This window comes from Drosophila albomicans, chromosome 3 (genome assembly GCF_009650485.2).
Source record: "Drosophila albomicans strain 15112-1751.03 chromosome 3, ASM965048v2, whole genome shotgun sequence".
Lineage (NCBI taxonomy): Eukaryota > Metazoa > Arthropoda > Insecta > Diptera > Drosophilidae > Drosophila > Drosophila albomicans.
In genome coordinates this window covers 31283636-31306433 of record NC_047629.2, presented here as the reverse complement: position 1 = coordinate 31306433, position 22798 = coordinate 31283636, and the positions used below count along the sequence as shown (strand labels likewise).

Below are 22798 nucleotides of genomic sequence, written 5' to 3'. Positions count from 1 at the left end.
CGCTTTGGCTACCTAATAATTGTGCTGCCTCCTCTTGATTCTTTTGGTAGTTGCTGTTGTTGATGATTTTTGATCAAATGGCATAAATGCTTAATGCACATTTTTGATCTTTAATGCGCTGCGCACCAAATGTCAAACTGAATGCAAAGGGCAATTGACAACGAAACAGAGGCGAAGTCATCGTTAGTTAGCTTAAAAGGCAACAGCCCAATATGGCATAATAAACGAAGGCTAATAGACTAAACCAAACTATATTACAAATTCCACTGTCAAAAGTTTAACCAAAAGATTTATGACTAAAGAGTGGAAAGTGCGTGGAAGTCTTCAATGAAACTTCAATCGTTACTCAATCAAAGTCTAATAAAAAATTTTTAATATTTTTATTAAAAATGAAACTTCAATCGTTACTTGATCAAAGTCTAATTAAAAGTGCTTATTATACATTTTATTACAGTGAAATTTTAAGAATTAAACCAAGTAATAGCAGCAATAGTAAAAAAATAAAAATCACTTGGCATTAATCAAGTATACGGCACGAAAGTTGTGTGATTACCGAAAACTAAAAGGAAAGTTTATCTTGATCGAGTGAACCAGTTTTGAAAACATCCTTTGGCAGTAAAATGCAACGATTTGCATGTAAACTGTGGCTTGTCAGCGGCTTTTTGTTTTAAGTGAAATGTTACCAATAGATACCTGAACAATAACTAAATTTGAAAATTAAATGTTGCTTGTCAGCAGCTTATTATAAGAAGAAAATTTATAAAAATAGATATTCGAGGATTGACTAAATTGTTGCTTGTCAGCATGAGTAATATGTGTAAAATATATATAGATAGATATTACTGCAAATATAAGCCATGAATTCACTGCATATTAAATAAACTTATATATATTTGCAAGAAAGCTACAGTTGAGGGTACTCGACTCTGAGATACCTAATACCAATTTTCTATGAAACCATTCTATACAAATATCCCAAAAAATACTTCACAAACATTAAAATATACCAAAATATATAATTCGAATATCGATATTGTACTACATTTTAAATATACCAGAGTACAAAATTGAAGTAGGCTTTCCTAATAATCTTTTATTTTATTGAATTACTGAAATAATATTCTTGAGGAATTTCTCAATTTGAAAATTATTAATATTTTCACTTTTTTAATCCCCTGTTAAAGCTTAATATTGAATGGAATTCTTAAAATGTATGGAAAATATGGTTAATTTGCTCAACTCGCATTCTTTGTCTAAAATCCGATGCAGGTGCATTTTTAGCATTTCATGCAAGATCAAGCCATTGGATCTGTAGTGCGACCTTTTGCTTAATTTGTTTAAACAAAAAGCGGCGGGCAGGCAGTTGAGTTGTACCCTGGCCTGACATTTGGCGTAATTAGCATTAATCAAGCGCGCAGTTGGCTTTGGCCCAAAATAGTTTATTTATCAGCAAATGGCACAGGCCATTTGTTTGATCTTGGCCATAAGGCATTAAAGCCTGGCGAGCAGAAAAATTATGATTGCGCCGCGTACTCACTCACTTTATATTTTTTTTTGTTTTTGATGGATGATTGTTTTTTTTTTTTTTTTTGTTTGGTTTTTGATGTGGCTCGTTGTGCGGGTTCCCCTTGAGCTCGTTTCTTCATTGATAAATTTCGACGCACTTTACGCAGCACTGAGTCGGTGCAATGTACTTTATATTGAACAATTAGCAGGCGCCAAGCACTTGAATGATTATTGTCATCAATTTGCATATTTGCCCAAAGGCTAAGACGATGGATTTAATTAGCCATGTACAAAAAAAGTACCACAATAATTGCAAACTCTGCGGATCATTGTCATAATAATTGACAGCGCAGTCAAGCGAATAATTTCACATATTCAATGTCAAAATTGATGGTGTTTCCTGTACTCTAAAAGCATTTCACTCCCTTTACCTTTCCCTTTCAACGCGCCTCGCCCAGTGAGTGCTCGTAACTTAATGATCACAGTTGCTGCCCATTTGGTTTACTTTTTATGTAATCTTGCCACAGCAGCAGCAGCAGCAAAAACAAATAGTGCGTGCCTCAGCCAGAGCTATAATTAAATAAGCCCACAGCAACAACAGTTACAACCGCCGTACAAATTGTGCCGCGAGCTTGGGCAACTCGAACTGTTGTCAGCAAGTTTGTGTCTTAAGTCTTTTGTTTGCACGGTGGTCGCAATGCGTAGACTTGAGCGAACTTTTTGCAGAATTGAGAACTGTAAAATATGTCAGCTTGTTGACAGCTAAGAAAGTGTCAGTTTCAGCTCAAAGCGTGCCCACAGTGCGCAGAATGCGGGTGTATTGGCCAATAGTCTACGACAACAACAAGAGATAAATATGTATTTCAATCAGTGCATTGCAGTGTGACTAAAGTGAGACGCACATTTTATGGCACCAACTATGCGGTGGGCCTAATTAAATGGACATAAACTGCAGCAACTTCATTTGGCCGCCGACAAGTCGATTGCGCAATTGTCGCGCTCTGTCTTAAGACATCTTCTGTCGATTCTTTTTTTGTTGTCTTTTCGAGATGTTTTTAATTACAAGTCGGCGTTTTGATATTTTCAAGCTGATGCTGCTTAAGGTCAAAGCTAAGCCGGAAGACGGGGAACAGGCAACCGGCCGGGCCAATCGTCTAACCAGTCAGTCAGTCAGTAAGCTAGCCAACTAGCCAAGTAGCCAAGTTAGCACAGCGGCCTGAACAGCTGCGCTTGCGAAATTTTCGCCGCTGCTTTGCACTTCAAAATGTCAGCGAGCAAACATTTTTGTTTGGTGCACACAAGTATGAGTATTATTTATGAATTGTTCAATTTTTACAACTTTTCAACATTATTTCCATGCACCTCGGCGCACTTGGCCATAACAAGTCGGTCAAGACGGGCCAGAGCCAAAGCCAGACATTGTTGTTTGACCTTTTATTGACCGAGCGACCGAGCGACTGCTTGGCCAACAACTTGTCTGTGTAATTATTATCAGAAATACATTTTTTCGATTTTTGTCTAACAAATTAAAAATGAGCAAAACGTCAATTAATTGCCAAACAAAAAAATATATATTTAACAAAAATAAAATAAAGAAGTAACCGGCCGAATTGGAAACCTTGTTTGCTGGCCCAGCTTGTTATTGATTGACCCTATTGCTATGCATATCTGTTCGCTTATTGATTATTAATTTTTGGCATTGTGACATTTGCTTTGATCGCCGTTGAGAAACAATCAACAACGATTTCAAGTCCAACTTTTAAGTTTGCCATTTGACTGCGCATTGAGTTCATCAGAATTTCTCAAGCCAATTATGGCACGACAGAAATTCGCACTTAATTCTATTACGAGCATGTATTACGGGTTCTATTTCCGCTCCACCACAGGTTAAATGTTAATTGCCGATTGTTGCCATAATTAAAAGCCATGACAATCTATCAACATTTTAGTCGTCATAAAATCTGCAAAAATATCAAAAACTTGACATTGAACTTTAGCCAATAAAATTGATTTGAGGAAATGTTTAGAACGTTGCTTGCTGATTGCATTATTGAAGTGCATGCATGATGTACGATTATGTAGTCGCATAATTGAAATATGTCATAAACAATGTTTGTTTATATAAAAATCATTGACTGTTGATTTAAATTGAAATTGATTGAATTTTGTGGGAGAGGAAAACAACTCTGAAGACAAGAGTAAACTGGTTTGTAATTAAAAAGAATTCAATAAAATATTTCGTTGCATCCTGTTTTAATCAATTAATATTTATAGTCAACAAAGAACATGAGGAAATCATGAAACCATTAACCAATTATGATAAATTTATTTAATAAATGAAGTAGGCATATGTAAAATATATTTAAGCAGAAAATGCTCAAAGAATGTGGTTGCCTTTGAAATTCATTTGATTTCCATAAATATTGAGAATAAAAACTGTTTTTTATACCAGCTACCCATAACTTTGTTTTAAAAATAATTTTATATGACAATTAAACGTCTACTGTAGTTGAGTCTTAGTTAATTTGACTGGCAATCTGGTATGTTTTTTACTTTATCGTAATATTAAAAACGTTAAAGAATATTGATATAGCGTATATATTTTTGTATATATTTGAAAATGTTGTATATTTTTGAACATTTTTGATATTTTAATTTGGTATACTCGTATTTTTATAATGATACCACAATGCTTTGCTTTTATTGAAAAGAAGCAGCGGGTATCTCGCATTCAACTGAAGCTTTCTTATTTGTTTGTTTTTGACTCATCAGTAACTTGTCATAACTTACAGATTAATATTTAATTATAATATACTACATACTCATTTATATCCTTAATACCCTCTACCTGCACTAACGTAATAAATACAAATTCCAATTTTTATGGTCTGCTTTCAACGTAATAAATAAAAATTCCCATTTAGCTTTGGTTGTTTTTATGGTCTGGTTTATGGGGCAGCAACAGCAGCAAAGTTATTAATATAATTACAGGAAAATAATGCGTCTTCAAATAATTAATTGTTTTAAATGAGGGCTCATTAAGTGAAGTACGTAAGTGGGGGAAATTAAACAAAAGTTACGTTTCCTGCCCAAATCTCATTTATTTAAGTGCAAGTATAATCATCCACTTTGCAGTTGAAAATATTGCGCATACGCCACCAGACTTTTCACTTAAACAAATTGGTCAAGGTGCTCGATTAGGTTGCGACGACCAACTCGTGAGTGTCTTTGGCTGTTGTTGTCGTTGTCATTTTTTGCAGCTGGTCATTTGACAATGTCTAATGTGTATAGACATGCAATTCACATTTGTGGCTACCGCAGCAAAAGGCGCCGCTATATAAATTAATGCTTAATCAGCAGAAATTGTCTAAATCCGCAAATTATGCAGGCGTTTAATTGTAACTGCCCCACAAGTGTGCGGCCCACAACAACAAGTGGCGTGTACTCTACACATTTCGGTGGCCATTGAAAAGCAATACAGACAATGGGCCAAGCCGCGTTTTGGCCAGCCAACAATGGCCAGTAGTCATAACAGTTAGTTTGGTCGGGTTAACAGAATCAATAGAGTGCACGCTGGGGGCGTGCTAATTGAAATTCTTGTTGCACGTTTATTGATTGCTCAGACTGACTGACTGACTGACCTTGTGTTGAATTGTATTATCGAATTATTGTAAACTTTAAAGCGAGCACTTACCATTATCAAATCGCCCGTTTCCATGTGACGACGCATCAGAATCGCAGCCATATTGTGCTCATCTTGAAACACCTCGCCGATCTCATGTTTGTGATGCTGCAAATGCAAGAGAGAGAGAGAGAAAAGATACGAGTTTAGATTTTGATTGATCCGGTCGCATTGAGTGCTTTTAATTAACAAAACAATTTGGATTTATATGCTCGCATTCCAAGCATGCCAAGGGTAGACCAAGTTGAAGCTGGTCAAACTAAATGTAAAGTAATTTTTTATAAAAAAAAACTGAAAAATTACAGACCTGCAGTAATTCTGTGGCAAAGCGCGTGGTCAGCTGGCAGCTGCATATTAATTAAACAACGCCAATGGCAAGAGTTACACACAGACAAGCTAAAGAGAGCCAAGAGAGTGAGAGCGAGAGAGCGAGAGAGAATCGCGTTGTCTGCGTGGGTTTATGCGGCAGCGGAGCTTTGATTTATGCACTCGGTCAGCAAATGTGACGCCTCAGCATGCATGTCACTCATACGCCGTGTGTGCCGTGTTCGCTTTGCCTGCCTGCCTGCCAGCCTGACCATGAAAACTTAAACTTAAACTAAAGCTTAAGCTTCTGACATTTGGCCAACTGGCTCTTGATCTGGTTTTTATTTATTTCTGCTTTTAAGTTATTCTTGCAATCCTTTGACATCGACATTCGAGTGTTTGTTTTCATGCCAATTTTTTTTTTTTTTTTTGGGTTTAATTTCAAGGCAATTTAGATTGCCGAATTTGCGGAGCAGAAAAAGCCCAGGGGATATGGATTAGCATAGATTTATTTCACTTGAAACGTACGAATATCAAATTGTGCAACTAATTAAATTAATTGCCGCTGCGCCTGCCTATTAATTCTGTAATAAATATCAAAATAAATGTAATCTGACACTTGACATCAGGCATTTGGCATTGACTGCGTATTGGAACAGAGACCAGGCCAAATCTGAATCCAAAACTTGTCCACGGCGCTCTATCAAATTACAAGCATAAATCATTTTCATAACTGGCCAAAACAAAGTAAAAAACATAAATAAATAAAATAACAAAAAATTGCTGATCAAAACTAAGCCAAGTGCCAAAATCAAAGTCACCAAATGGCCACTGGCCAATAACGAGCCTGTCTGCGTCTCCGTCTGCGTCTACGTCTCTGTTTACATGCGATGAAAGCAGCCCGAAAAGCCGAGAAACCGCATTGGCCATAAATCAAACATCGGTTTATGCGCACACAATAGAGCAGCCGGCGAGGATGTGGCTTGCAAATTGAAATCAGTGTTCAACATGCATAATTGAATGAGATATTCGCACGCAATTCCCAGTCGAGCATTAAGGAATAACGACATGAGGAGAAATTAATAGTGAAGGAGCAAAAACTTAACAACGGATGAACAAATAAGGCTGATAACTAGTTGTCATATGCAAAATGTTGGAGCAACGAGAGCAAATAGAAAGGGAAAGTAAGTAATGACGATAAACAAATTAGTCAGCAAAAGTATCTTAAATTATTTCAAACGATCATTTTAAAAACTAAGACCCGATAAATTAATTCATATGATTCAATGCATATCAAATCTTGTTTGAAGTTAATAATCTAAATCTAATCTAAACTTTTCAATAAGAATATATTTTAGCAATAGTTCAAAAATTTAATAGAAAATCAAACGGATCATGGTCTTATACCTTAAATAATGGTATAGGGACATAATTAGAACAAAAATCATGGGGCATGTCAGAGAAAATTTCTTAGAGAATTATAAATTTGTAAAATGTACAATAAATAAATAAAAACATTAACTGAGAGAACCTTTGTATCAACATTTTAACAATCACGAAGCATGACTGACAATTTCCAATGCAAATTTGTAAAATGTAGAATAAATGAAAACATCAGCTATATTATACTATAATTTTAAAGCCGCTGAGGCGATAAAGAAGAAGAGCTATAAGGAATATAAATTCAATTTACAAAAGGATTATCTATTAAGACAAGGCCAATTAAAATAAAAGACGTTACGAGAAAAAGGCATTTTAGAGTATGACTATCATTGATAAAACATTTGAATAAAAATAATAATAGCTGAAACAATACATATAAAATGGAATCTGATACTTTAATTTGACAATTAATTATATCAAATGTTTTTTGGGAAAATTCTAGTAAAATGTAGAATAAACCAAAGGAAAGCAGCAATTTTAGTATAATATTCTTTAATATTATTACATTCTTCCAGAAAATAAATATCTTGGAGTAAGCCCGCAGAAGAAAGCTAGTGCTGTCAGCTGATCAATTCATGGAGTTAATAACAGAATTTGTCTGCTGGTTAAACAAATCAATGGGCTGTCGCCCAAGCATGTCAGATTGGGGGGCGTGGCAGTCGGTCGGTTGTCTTACATTTGGCCGCCAAACATGTTGACACGCAAACGCACCGGCCAATAAATAGTAATTTTCATGTGCAACAAACATTTATGGCTTAATTCGTTGTTGTTGTTGCTGTTGCTGTCGTTGTTGTTGTTGTTGTTGTTGTTAACGGGCTGGCTGACATGTCTTGGCTAACGACCTTGTGGAAATAAGTTCAAAGCAACAAGAGCGACCCCCACACCAAATGGCTCACGTATTTCTCTATTTCTGTTGCTGTTTTCTGTATATATTTATATTTCTATTTCTAATTCAGCTTCAGCTTCAACTTCAGCTGCCAACTGACAACTGGCAACACCGAACAGCGAACAGTGAACAAGAATCAAGGCACTTGTTGTCCATTCGGCCGGGCCAAGTGTGTTTTCTGGCCACAATTTCTGAATAGCTAGTGTCCGGTGGCCACTTAACGTGCCAAAAGACTCGTTTATTCTGCTGTCTTGTTGTTGTTGCAGCAGCTTTTGTTATTCCTTTTTTCATGTATTCTCAATCTTTTTTATTTTTTTGGAGTGCTCTTGAATCGACTTTGCATACGACTTGACCAATTTCCTTTGTTAACTCGTTGACAATTGTGCCCGTTTTTGGCTGCAAATGCAATTTTAATTAGCCAACGCGCTGCATGAATTGTACAATTGTAGAACTCTAAGAATTGCCAAGTGTTGCCTGCGCTGTCGCCGTCTTGCGATTGGCGTCAATATTTTATTTAATTAACGGCGTCGTAAATTGTTAATTACAAATGGCAACAAGACAGAGCATTTAAAATAGATCTCGATACGGCAATCGAAATGGTTTTGCAATTTTTCAATTGGCGTATTATGCAAATCACATTTCTCACTTCACATTTGGGCCCAAGGGCTTCGGCCACAGTTTGTTGGCTTTGCGTATTTCGCATGTTATTTTTATAAATTGCGGCTCATTAACAATTTTTTTTATAATGTGGAGCAACAGCAGCGGCGAGCGAGTGAAATACGCTCAAAGCAATTAGATGAAAGATTGTCGGGTCATCAACCAAAATGGACACTTAACTAAAGAGCAGCGCCAGCGCTTTCTAGCTGAATATGTGTGGGCGGCACACAATGCAGAGGGGAGAATTGTTTTGGCAGCGAGAAAGTAAAAGACTCCTTCTCACTCGCTCGCTGGAGCTTAGCAAATGCCCAGCGGAAAGTAAGTGAATAAAAGCCGCACTCGATTTGTAACAACTTCCTGGCAGCGCGTTATGCAAATTAGCGCAAAAGAGAAAGAGACCATGGCCAAAAAATCGAGAAAAAACTGAGAAAACAAATGACTTAGACAACAAACTTGACGAAGTGAAAATTAGCCTTTGAACTTTTGTGCGAACCTCTTTCGAGCGAGCAGCCCAATTCATCACAGCTTATTACCGCGCCTAGCCTCAAGCCTAAGCAGCTATTTAATTTGCCATTGTCTACGAAATGAAAGCGTAGTCAGTCAGTATTTTGGCTTTTAGAAGTTGTTTTACGGGTCCAAAACCCACGCTGCAATTATAAACAAAGCTCCAACGGTGTCTTGTCTTTTTTTCTGCTTTTTTTTTTGGTGAATACGCACATATTTGTTTATGTGTACATAAATCCAAACACCGTTTAACCACGCTAACTGACAATTAACGCATTAGCAGGCGACAGCGACATCGACTTCGAGTTTCGAGTGTGGGCGTCGTTGGTTACGCATACGACGCGTTGGCCGCGCGCATAATGATTTCCATTTATCGCTTGATGCGTGTTCGACTTGATTTGCGCGTTTATTACGCACCATTATGCACTCGCTCTCTTATGCACAGTGTACACTCTACAACACAATGCCAGCCCATAGATATGAGACACAATACGCAGTTGAATTGATTTCAATGTTCAGTTCAGTTCAGGCTTGTTTACTTTGGTTTTGTTTTGGCTATGCTCTTCTGGCCGTCACAATGCCAAGGCTTTTTTTTTTTTGGTTTTCAATTTGCCTTAAAATGCGACTCATTGTCTGGCCTATTATTTGGCTAATTACACATTTCATTTTGGCCAGCGATGATCAATGTTATGATTATGTCAGATTATTTCAATTGTTTGCGGATCAGACGAAAGAGAATTTGTCAGCGAAACGTGGGTATTTATAAAGAAAATACCGTTGTAGAGAAATGTTAAAGTAAATATTCTTTGAAATGAATACATGCATAGCAATATTAAATTTATCAGATTTAAACGAAAGAAATAAAAGGAAAGAAGTACTGATTTGCTAAGTAGCGAAACGAACAAAAAGTTGATCTCAACAAAATATAGATGCAATAAAATATCAACTTAAAACTGCGCTTAAATACATGTTAAGCTTGGAATCAACTACAATTAAGCCGGGTTGAAATACTGTCTTCTATTTATGATCAATATGTCAGCTCTGTATACCGAAACGCTTTTTTCAATTAAAAACTTCAATTTATTCAAAAGTTTTGACATTTAATAATAGTTTGCTTGAAAAAGACGGCAACTTCCGCGCTTACTTCAAGCTTTCATTAAATTTTTTTCGTTGGTTGCCACCGACAGATAAGCAAATTTCCCAAGGCAGAAAAAAACAAAAAGAAACCAAAAGCTAGTCACAGCGGCTGACCACTCTCGTTACTCTCGGGGTGCTCAATGTTCGTCTACGTATTCGTACTTTTTATAGTGCAAAAAAGGGAATGAACAACCTCGGCGGCTGTGAGATTGAGTTTGTTTGCTGTTGTTGTTGCCTTGCCGATTGTCTGTATATGTGTCTGTATGCTACAAAGCAACAAGCCGCTCAACTCAGCGTTAACAATAACTGCAACATGAGCATGGCCAGCAACAGCAACTGAAACAAGGCAACAATAACATAGGCTGTCAGGCAACAAGTCGGGAGCATTATGCAACCAAGCAAAGCGATTGCAGCGTCAGCAGAGTTCGAAGAAAAACAAAAAAGCTAGCGAAATGCAAGCAATAACAGCCTCAACTGCTTTCTATGCAATAGTCTGGTAGCTGGGCAACAACTGAGAGACAGTGGGAGACAGTGAGACAGTGAGCTAATTTCGAATTCATTCAGCTGCCAAACGTTGGCCATAATCGCCAGCTCATTAATCAAGGCAGCCTTTCGGCGCCTTGCAACTGCTTTTTGCTGCTCGTTTTGCAATGACAAGGTACTCCAGTTACCAACACAAATATTAAGTAGTAGCAACAGCAGCATCTACTACGCTTTGCTTGTGTAATTGAAGTTGCTATTACAAAAAAAAGTATTCAAAACTCACACATTAACTACGAATTTGTACTACAGATTCTACTACCATTTTTTATACCCGTTACCCATAGAGTAGGAGGGTATGATTACTTTGTCTCTCTAAGAAAATTGGGTTGTGATCAGATAAAAATTTTGGAAGTTATTAAACAAATACTTTTGTATGGGTCAAAAATACTAGTTACTAGAAGTTTTAGTTGCTTTGGGTGAAAATCTGGAAACCAAATATAGCCTTTGGTATATTGTTAGTATTTTTGCGGTATATTTAAAGAATAATACCGTACTGTTTTGCTTTTATGCCAAATCGATAGCGGGTACCTCACAGTTGAGCACACTCGCCTGTAGCTTTCATACTTGTATTTTTTTGGGCTTGTGAAATTGCCTTAACAGCATTTTAATTATGCGCTCGGCATCGAAAATGCATTTTTTTTGCTCTCGAAACTTAATTAAGTTGCTTTCAATTCGAAGGAGAGGAAGCGCCTTTATGCACATTCATTGCCCAAGACTTTGGTTATTGTGTGTATTTGGCTTTTGTATTTTTATGGTAATTGAACTGCATCGCAACGTCGCAGCGCAATGTTGCAGTTGGCCACAGGTTGCCAAGCCTAGGGAACTGGGGATTGTTCTGTTTGTGTGTGCTTGTGCTTTGTGCCCCTTTTAAGGCTATTTGCCAATCAATTGCAAGAAACTTGTGGCTTATTTACATGCAACAAAGTGGCCAAGGCTGAATGCTCAAACTCTCAAGAAACGCATCGCGATTGATTCTTTCTGCAATTATATTTGATATTTTACGCAACAAATGTATTTAAATATATATCACGCATCAAATTTGATTCTTTTTGCAATTATATTTGATATTTTACACAACAAATTCGCACACGGGCAATGCCGTTCAATTTGTTCGTCAATATTTTTCCTGTTTGTAAGAAAATTCGCTATGCCCATTTAGATGGCTTCCATGGTGGCAGACTGAGGCCGCCGACTGAGGAAACCTGCACCTTTATTTATACTATATGTATGTATGTTGTGTTGTATTTTATTTTATTTAATTTTTTGCGCCTGACCTTTGCTGGCTGCTATCTATGACTTGAATGCGGCTGTGGGAGTGCCGTGCGACGCCTTGTGTTTGCCTTTGTTTTGCGTTTTTTTGTGGCAACAGCAAAAGCCACGGCGCAAGCAAAATAAATTGGAAAGAAAATTTTTAGGGAGTTGCCCGTGCTTGCCCCGATATTGAATGAGAAATTTCACTGCACGAATCGCTGCAAAATGCAATCGAAAAGTGCAATTAAGTTCAAGCTAATTTTTGGAAAGTTAACTTCTGATACTCTGTTTAAAAATATGAATTTCCCCTTGTCTTAATTCTATTGTTTAACAAGGTCAATAATTCAGATGCTGGTCAACAATTTCCCGCATGCGGTTGGATTTCTCATACTTAAGTTAATTTCCAAAAAAGCCACAAAAGTTGCCAAAAATAAAAATCACACAATAATAGACAGACAAAAATGAACCCATTCATGCCACAAATTAGAATAAATGTTTCGACTGATGGAAGGTCTCTCTCAGGCAGGTAAAGTGCTGCCATTAGCAAAACCGAAAATACAAAATAATTCAATTGTAGTTGTTGTTCTTGTTGTTGTTGTTTTATATGCTCCACAGCCGCAGGCGATTTGCTGACGTTGTTGTTTCTGTGTTGTATTTTTGGCTTTTTGTGGCATGAGTCAAAAGTTTTTCTTGCGGGCGAAAAATAATTGCCAAATCACAGTCACACTCGGAAAATGTCGTGTTTATGTGGGTTTTGCGGTAAAGTTGCATAAAACACACAAACACAAACAGCACAAAATGGCCACGTCGCATTTCATTTTAATTAAAAATAGTAAGCCGAAAAAATCTCCCAATAAAAATACACAACTATATAAATCTTTCCGCATTTATCACACATAAATCACGAAGCGGCCAAGCAAGCGAGCAGCTAACCAACTTTGCAACTGACATGACATTTCACTTTCATTTCCGAAGTTTTTTGTGTGTGCCGCGCATTAAAATCATTTTTTTATGCACAACTAAGTACACATAACTGTGTAACTCCCCTACAATTTTACCCAACGCCGAAAGTCAAAATGCGATCGATTGATTGCCCAAACCTCTGGCATCAAGAGACACAAAATAAAAACGAGGTGAAGAGAGAGATAGAAAGACTCTCATAATACTTGTAATAACAATAAAAATTCACTTGCACTTGCGCTGCGATCACGCCCAAAATTTGCCAAATGAATTTAAATATATATCAATATATATTTATATATGGGCATGAACTTCATGTGTACTCGGAGTCAACAGTAGCAGAGAGGCAAAAGAAAGTGAGCACTTATAATTGAAATAAGTCACGTTCGCGTTCACGTTTATGGCAATATATTCAGACAAAGACACGAAAAGTGCTTTCTGTGTGGGTTTTATGTGAAATTAAATTGCTTTTTACCATGTCAAAGCATGTGAAAGATGAATTGAAATGGAAAAAGACAAGTAAGAATTAAGAGTGATAGAAACAAGCAATACAAAAATCATTGAACTACTTTATATGATGGCAAATTTGCATCAAAATATCAGAAATGTATTTTCGTATTTCATTAATCTGTTTATTAAGCTTTTATTGCGAATTTTTAAGTATTGAAACATGTGCAATTAACGACGGCCACAAATACCAATAAATTTGTCATGGTATTTAAATGCAACAACGAAAGAGATGAAAGAAAATGTTAATCTATAATATCAGCTAATTAATGATGTATAAAATAACTCTGAGAGGCTATCTATTAAGTTTTAATAATTATTTCTTTACAGCTCTTTCAAAGCATTCAAAACCGAAAATTTCAATAATATTAATGTGGGAATGTGCCAACGTGACGCATCGTTAGCGAGAAGAGCGAGGATGACTTTGTAATGAGGACACGAAGAAGCAAGACGTGCTAGCTAATCAAACAAACGAGATAACGTCTATGAAATTCATATAATCAATCCACATGAATAACTATTTAAATATTAAATATTATTGAAAACAATTTCATGAGACTGTCTATAAACATTTTTTGAAGTTATTCAAAACTTAATTTCTTTACAACTAATTTAAAGCATAGAAAACCGTTGCGCGTACTTTAATAATAGTAAAAAATAAAAGTAAAAACTCATCGCGGGTATTTTAATATTATTCATATTTAAATATTGCATATTTTTCAAAATAACTTCTTAAGATTGTCCACTAATTTGTGCTAAGTTATTCAAAACTTGACTTCTATACCGTTGCGGCTATTTTAATACTGTTAATTACGTTCCACCTGCTAGCAACCTATAATGTCGCTTGCTATTAGAAACAATCAATTGTCGCTTTAGTGTCAACAACTTATCTGGCTGTCCGATTTATATAAGCCGATTTCCGCACGTCCTTGACTTTAAAATTGGATTTTCTACACATTTTTATTTATTTTTTTGGCAGCTAATTACATAACAAGCAATGTAATTAAACATTAGCTCTACAGTAGTTCCCGACGGACAAAAAAATAAAAAAAAGACATAGTCTGCAGCAGTCTAATCTCTTTATCATACGGCCAATTAATTTTGATTAGATACAAAATGCATAGAAAAACTCCAAACAAAAAAGAGTAAAGTAGCTGGCAGACAAGAGAGTGGCAAACGAAGCGCAACTAAAGCGAATGTTGATAACAAACAAAGTGCGAGTAAGCGGAAGACGAAACGAAATACAAATAAACAAATCAAAAGAAACAAAAAACGAACAACGAACAACGAAATAAAAAACAAAGTTACAAATTATGATGTAACACAATGAATGAAAGTGCAGCGTTAAAGAAACCAATCAAATGGCAACGGCAACGTCAACGAAACGTGCCCAATACAAATAGTAGTCAATTGGTTTTTGTATTCGAATCTGATAAAGTCAAAAGTATAATTTAAGATTCAAAATCAGATATCCGACGACGACTTACCTCCTCGTTGAGTATCTCCTGCATGTCCAGGCCATGTGTTGCATTCGGCTCGCTGCCCACCGACCACATGCGCAGCTCATGCGGCGCCCCCTTGAACAGTCCCTGTGTGGCACGCAACGTGAGATTCATGTGGCGACCAAAAGCGCTGAACGACACGTTGTGTGCTTTAATGTCGCTGATGTCGGCACCCAGCAAATTATTTCCACCTCCTCCGGCTGCTGCCTTTTGCTTTAGTTCACTGTAGTACGAATTTTTGCTTAGATCCTTTTTCACATGATGCGGCGGCTGCGGCGAAGTTGCCACCGACAACGATTCACCGATGCTGCGACGTCGGCGCTGCAGTCCAGCCTGAGGCGTGTGATGCAGCAGTTGCACCAACTCATACTCTGGCACGGCATCGTGTGTGTCCACTTGGAATACCGAATGCAGTTGCTCGGGTGACATTTGTTGGTGCAGCTAAAGAGAAGAAGAAAGAAAGACTTGGCGTGAGTTTTGTGTAAATAACGCAAAGAGTTTTCTGCCGCTGGGCAGCCAACAAATTGTAGCAATTGTTAAACAATTAATTGTAAGCGCGCGCGCAAAAAAAAAGAGTAAAGAGTAAACAAAAATTATCAATAATTCATGAACAGCACAAGTGTTTATACGGTTCATACGCGTACTTTTATACGGTTTTTGTTTGCACGGGCACTCAAGTGATCTAGAGATTAACGACTCAGCAGAGCTCAGCTCAGCAGTCGGCTAACCACGCGAGTAATTTGTTGTTGTTGTATGTAGTATCTTCAGCAAGTGGGTCAGGGTCAGAGCGTCGCATGCTGTTTGGATTTCTATGAGGCCTGAAGAAATCCAAAAAAATAGAAAAAAAAACTAATGCGGTTCAAATTGTTTGCGTGTTTCTTAAAATTGGAAAACACACTCTTATCATCGGTCAATGCGTGTACAAGTATACTACTATACTCGCAACTTGAATTGAGAGCAGAGCTGCTGCTACCCTCAATACTTGTGTATTTTAATTAATATTTTATTCGTTTGTTAATGCCAAATTAATTAATACACAATTACGATGTTGCTTAATACGCCAACAATGGATTTACTTGGCTTAACTGATCATATGTAACAATATGTATAGATTATTTCTTCACTATTAAATCATATGATTCTAGCTCAACACTTTGTTTCAAGTTTACACTAATTCGTTTTATCAACTCCTTAATTTTTAATGATTCTAAGCTATAGCAGCAATTAATATGTTAATACTTCGCCTCACGTTTAAAATTTTCTTGCAGAAGTAAGAAACTAATAATTTTGAAGAAATTCTTAACAATATTTAAATTTGTTCTTTTTATCAAATTCTAAGTAATTTTGAGATTCTAAGGTATAGATAGCAATTAAGCCAATACTTCACTTTAAAATTATTTAGTAATTTAATTGCTTCGATTCACATTTAAAACTAATCTGCAATTGCTTTTCACACTAGTTCTTTTTATCAAATTCTTAATCATATTATTGTATAATTCTAAGCACTTACATATGTACTTCGCTCTATGTTTAAAATGGTTTTGTCGCTCAATTACATGTTACACTAATTATTGATTAATTATTTAATTTTTGTATCAAATTCTTAATAATATTGTGATTCTAAGCTATAGCCAGCAATTAAGTCAATACTTCGCTTCACATTTAAAATCATTTTGTATGTCAATTGCTTTTTACACTAATTCTCTTAATCAAATTCTTATTATGTGTTAATATCCATTGCAGTTAAATTTAAGTGCTTCGGGAAAACAAGTTTTACTTTGATTGCAAAAAGCACTTAGACTTTTTTGTTGCCTGTGCAGAATTTCCGGTTGAGCCCAATAACAAATTATATGTGTTTTAAAACTTCCATTTAGTTGCGCTCCATAATTATTTGGTGAATATGTTGCAAAAGTTGCAGTTCCTATTTCGATTTATAAACATTTTTGCGGTTGCGCGATTTCCATCTTTAATTTGATTTTTTTCAGCTGCTTCTTAATCTACGCTCGCATTTCCGTCTAGCTGAATATCGGTTGCTAGCGTTATTTATCGCATGCATTCCGAACAACAACAGCAACAAATCGACAATTCACAAAAAAATTTGTTACAGGGTCAAATTCAGACAAACTAGAATTTCCTTTAACAAACACACAGTCGGGTAAAAACAAAAGACTTAGACAACGAACTCGCTGAAAGTATCAGGCGCGCAAGATAAATATGAAATCTGGCTGCTGCTGCTGCTGCTGCTGCTGACTGGCAATTTAGGCAAATTTCTTGAATTTCGAGGCACCATAAATGGCTCGCCGCATCGGAATGACTCAAAATTGTACAGCAAATGACGACAACAAGAGCAGCAGCCACAACAGTAACAGCAACAACAACAGCAACAAGAGTAACAAGCAAGAGCCAGAAGATGACAAGGTAAACAACATGAGGTCTGCCAGAGCATGGAAAATATTTGTTGTCGCTTTTTTTGTTGTAGTTACGCTTGTTGTATTTTAGTGTGTATGCGTGTGTGTCTTGTATAACAGTTAGCGTGATAATTCTTTTTTAATTGAAATGCAAGCAACGGCCGGCGAAATGAGGCAGGCGCCGCAAATGAGTTGCTACAAAATGAGTCGAATGCGACGATGACAGGTGAATAAACGGGCAAAGAGCTCAACGAAGAAGAAAACCAGCAGACGCAGACAATGCCAAAGAGTTTTTACTTTCATTTGAAACGTGTTTTGACCACGCGAGGAGCAACACAGACAGTCACAGACACAGACAGCAGCAGATCTCATGGGGATCGACTCTGTCCCGGCTTGCTCTGCAGATTGAGCAACTTTTGCCCCATTGAAAGTGAAACTGATGACGCGTTGCGCCAAGTTTCCTCTCACTGCTCTGAGTGTAAATTGAGTGAGCGATGAGTACTCGTTAAGAGCGTGTGAGTGCATGACTGTATGAGTGTGTCTGCTTAGGGCTTTCTGGCTGCAGTTAAAACATTTGGAAAGCTGATTGCACCTGCAGTAAATTGCAATATGCAAATCTCGAACGCGGGCCACACCCAAAACACCAAACACCAATCAACACTTGGGGTCTGTTAAGCATATATTTAGTGATCTAGATCTATTTGCTGTCGAGAGCCCTTGCTGCCAATTAATTGCAATTAATGGGAATCAACAACAAATTATGCAAAGACTCGCCAGTTGATGAACAAGATTAGCGGCAGCGATTAAGCTGTAAAATCAGGGATGGAAAATACTGAGTTGGGCAAACAATTGAACAAGTGAACCAAGACAATGAATAATGTAAAGAATAAACTACTTTATTCTCTTTGTTACTCTATAATTATGGTTATCATCTTTGAGGCTTTTGCTAAAATTCTTTTCTATACAAATTTCATACTATGTTTCTTAAACTGTTTATATAAAAACACATAATTGGCCTATACTCTACTTCTGAACCTTTATAATAAAAGGTTCAATCAATTAAAAAACTATATTTCTGTTATAAGATTTAGATTAGATTTACTTTTGCCTTTCTTAATATTGCATTCATAATTATGATAATCTATTTAGTTAAATGATACTTTTTTATTATCAACTATTATATGTTTTTATTGTTGTTTTAAATTATTTATTGAAGCTTTGTTGTTTTTCTTACTGGGGATTTTATTAATATTGCATCCATAATTCTAAGAATCTAGTTTAATAAATGATTCTCTTAGTCTGCTGTTTTGAAAGCGCCTCCTAAGAAGCTTCAAAAGCCGCTTTGGCAATGTTCTGAAAGACCATCAAATAAAAAACCAGTAACATTTAGCTATACAACTTGCGTTGAACCAGTGAACTGAATCCCCAGCTAATCATTCATCGATGGCTCACAGCGACTTTGACTGCGACTGCGACAGCTGCGACTGTTGGCGATTTGTCCGGTGCGGCGCGCGCTTTAATTTTCGACGGGGTGCAATGACGGATATTGTGAAATTTGTGTTTGTAATTTGTGTGAGGCTAAGACTGATGTTGTTGTTTGCAGCTAGCTGCTGCTGGTTGTCCGGTTGTTGCTGCTGCTGCTGTTTTGTGCGCGCAATTACTGAAATTGTCTGATTACTCATACGCCCGATATAACCGGCATAGTGAGTACGTCTGCGACTCTGACTGCGACTATTTAAGTGCAGCAACAACAAGAGTAGCAAACAGCGACAGCGACAGCAACAACATCGACAACAAGTATAAACAAAGTAGCAACAACAATGTGGCCAACAGCCAGCAGCAAGCAGCCATCAACGAGCAAAGTTAAAGTAAAAGGTGTAGCCGCCATATTAGCGCAAAAAGTGTGCTTCAAATTGGCAACGGGGAGGCCAATACTCTGTTTATGGCATACTACACACACTTATCTCTCTAGCTAGCTCATGTCTCATGGTGTATTGTCGACTGTTGGTTGTCGGTTGTCGTGTGCGTTGTGCAATTTTCTAGCCCGGTCAAAGTCAACATCAAAATCAACGCCTCTCGATACGAATGCTCGGAAGAGTGTCACTCGACCTTTTGCTTACCAAACCATACAAAGAAATTATGTTCACTTCAACTAATAACATAACAACTCCGTCTCCGTCTGTGTGTGTGTGTGTTTTTTTGTGTATTTACTTTTTTGTGGGCTTTTTCTGTTGGGGTGTGTTGACCTTGTCAGACAAGCGCCGGAAATTAGCAAATGCTTCTGCTGGCGCCAAATTTCATTATTGCTGTTAGGTTTTTTATTTCTTCTTTCTGTGTTTATTGCACACTTTTTTTTTGCATATATGTATGTTTATGAACAAAATTAACAAAGTGTGAAAAGTTCAGGGTGTAGACACAATCCGAATTATATAAAGTTGTTGCTTTGTGTCTAATTGAATCTTGTTAAATCTTGCTTCGTTTATCAATGCCTTAAATACTTGCCGATTGGCAACAGTCTAGCAAAGCTTGAAAATATTGTAGTATACTTGTTTTAAATAGCAAACAAATAAGAAAGGTGTACTCGAGTATGCTCGAATGAGAGCTACTATCTGTTCTCAATAAAAGCAAAACACTTCGGTATCTACTATTACTATTATTATTTATTATTTGGTTTGTTTGGCAATCTGTTGATTTTCTATCTATGACATCATGAATTCAAAGTTATATCTTGAGACAAAAAATAACTTTTAGTAAATTTTAATATTTTATGATTTCTTTGACAATCTGGTATATTTTAAGACTATGGTATATCTCGAATGTAACAGTATACGATAAATTTCATTCGCTTTGTTTTGCTCACACTCGACTGCAGTTTTTCTACTTCTTAATCTTCTTGCTTGTGAATTCTCAACTGCATTTCTGGAATGTTTACTTAATCGCCAGATATATTGATCCATAATCCCTCATTCTTTTGTAATAGTTATCTCTAACCTCTTACTCACCCGCCCTCACACACTCATACACTCTCACTCAGAGTCAGAGGGGAACGTGACCCAATCTCGAATGAGACCCAAAGATAAAAGTCAAGCGTGACAAGCAGTCACAGCAGCCATTGACAAAGGCAAACAACAACACAACAAGCAGCAACAACAAGAGTAACAGCAACAGCAACAAGCAGCATTGGTAACTACTGTTGTTGCAACAACAAGCACAACGAATCGTGCCACACAAATTTTCAAACGCTAAATGTTCTTGATTTCACAATTAAAAGGCTTAATTCATTTGGCCAGCCAGAGTCGCAGTCTCAATCGCTGCAGCAACTGCAACTGATATTCCTGGCTAAAGGAATTGGCATAGGAAGAGGAAGAGCAAGAGGAAGGCGAAGGCGAATTCATATTTTTGACAGCACATAAAATATAACTAGACCACAAATGCAATTGGCTGAGTCATGCAAGCTATAACGAATCGATTCTTGCATATTCTGCAGCCAGTTTCACGTTTTTCTTTGCCTCGTTGTTGTTGTTGGCTTCCATCATTTTTATGCTTGGCTGCAATTTGAAGGGCCTCGTCATAGTTTGTTTTTACGCAGCTACAAAAAAAGTCAACTTTAATTGCAGCTAAACTCGCAATCGGATACTGGAGTTATGCAACCGGCAACAGCATCTCAGTTAATAGCCAAAAATGAATGCAAAACAAACTGAACAAATTGTCTGTCTTATATGGAAGTGTCAAGGAAGTAATTGAGATATTAACTTCTAAAATTATATTTGACTACGGTTTGCAGAAAAAAATTGATTTATGAAGACTAGTTTTGAGATATATTTGGTATATTTTTAGAAATACTCGTAATTAATCAAATAAATCAATCAAAAACACATGTACTTCATTCAACTGCAAAAATTAGCTATTTTTAATGTGAGAATAATATTTATTTGAGACTTGTTCTGAGTACAATTTGATTTGGCACTGTGCCGTTGGTCAAACATGTTTCTTTCTTAATTTTTGTTTATTTTGAAACTCGATTTAATTTGTGGCTGAAACTTGTTTCAAGTGACGCCGATGTTACTGTAATTTGACACCGGAATTTCTTGGTAAACCATAAAAAATGAATACTTCAAATGATCTAAGCGCGTAAATAAAAGAATTATTGCTGCCAAGCCCTCTTTCGATGTCTGTATATTGGTTGCATTAAATCATAGATATGTCTGGAAAAGTATGAACAATAGAGAGGGAGTAATATAACAAGAAAAGCAATCAAAAGTCGTTGCTTGAAATAATTACAAGAACTTTTTACGTTCGACCTTGGCCATAATTCGTTGGCGCAGCTTTTTCTTTGAGACAAAAGCTGAGCGTGCGTTTGGTTTTCAATGAGTGTTGCGAGTACACTCAACTGTATTTATGAGTACTCGTTTTCTTAACAATGCCATATGTCGCTTGCAAGTGTGGGTGAGAGAGGGTGCGAGATAGCATTGAGAGAGGGAGACATAAAGCAACTGAGTTGATGTCAGAGACCGATTCCATCGTGTCTCTTTTGCTCACTTGAAATAGTTTTGTAATTTAATTAATATACAAAAAATGTATTTAAATGCCAATTACGCACAATGCAAATGACAATGAAATTGACTTCTTGGCGGTCATTGTTGTTGTCATTGCCGTTGTTGTTGTTGTTACTGTGTCAAATATAACCGTTAACAGTCATTGTCTTATCCACAGTTGCCCCTCAAAATGGGTTTTTATTGCATTGAATTGATTGATGAGTTATTCGAGTTAAACCGAAAAACCGAAAAACGTGATTAACGGACAGGGCTGAAATTACGATATGATATTGTTATTGATATTGTTTACTTACATCTGGCAGTGCCTGGCATATTGTGCTGGCCAATAGGAGCGTGATTGTGATTGGGCCCAGTATTGAGAACATTGTTTATTGTCTATGAGTATTTGATCTTAACGAAACTAAAACTGCAAAGAAACCAAATAAAAATACAAAATCAATAAATATGAAAATCAACAAAAGTGATATAAAAATAAATAATTTAAGTTAAAGAAATATTATAATTGTTGATAATATAAAAAAACAAATATGAAACAAACTTTAACTAACTAAATACAATAAAATTGAAATCAACGTGAAAACTTTAATAAATACTTATAAATAAAATGAATAAAGTTAACAAAATAAATAATTACAATAGTAGAAAATATACAAAAAACGACATTTAACTAATTTGTTAAATAAATAATATAATGAAAATCAAATTGCATTCTCCACTAAATAAATATAATCAAAATTTATAAAGAAATAAATGTGAAATCAAAGGGTAAAAAAAACCTAAACAAAATTGTTAAAATATGCGAAAAACAACAACAAAATTGCACTCTTCAATAAATAAATATTTATTTAATTACAACAAAATAAACTCTTGCCAAATTAAAGGTGAGTTTATGGTAAAAAAAAAGTAAAAAACAACCTTTAACTAATTTGTTAAATAAATATGAAATATGT

At 36.2% G+C, this 22798-nt stretch overlaps 1 protein-coding gene across 10 annotated transcripts in view; it reads right to left on the bottom strand.

The window, feature by feature from the left end:
- LOC117569156 (venom metalloproteinase 3) overlaps positions 1 to 22798 on the bottom strand; it is a 57814-nt gene that overhangs the window by 25035 nt on the left and 9981 nt on the right. For all 10 annotated transcript variants that reach the window (XM_052004830.1, XM_034250215.2, XM_052004829.1 and 7 more), the window contains exons 2-4: positions 22142 to 22254; positions 14870 to 15325; positions 5201 to 5296 (exon numbers count right to left, since the gene is read on the bottom strand). In XM_052004830.1, the coding sequence (XP_051860790.1) occupies positions 5201 to 5296; positions 14870 to 15325; positions 22142 to 22213 (624 nt within the window). In that variant the 5' untranslated portion in view covers positions 22214 to 22254. The remainder of the gene's footprint in view (positions 1 to 5200; positions 5297 to 14869; positions 15326 to 22141; positions 22255 to 22798) is intronic.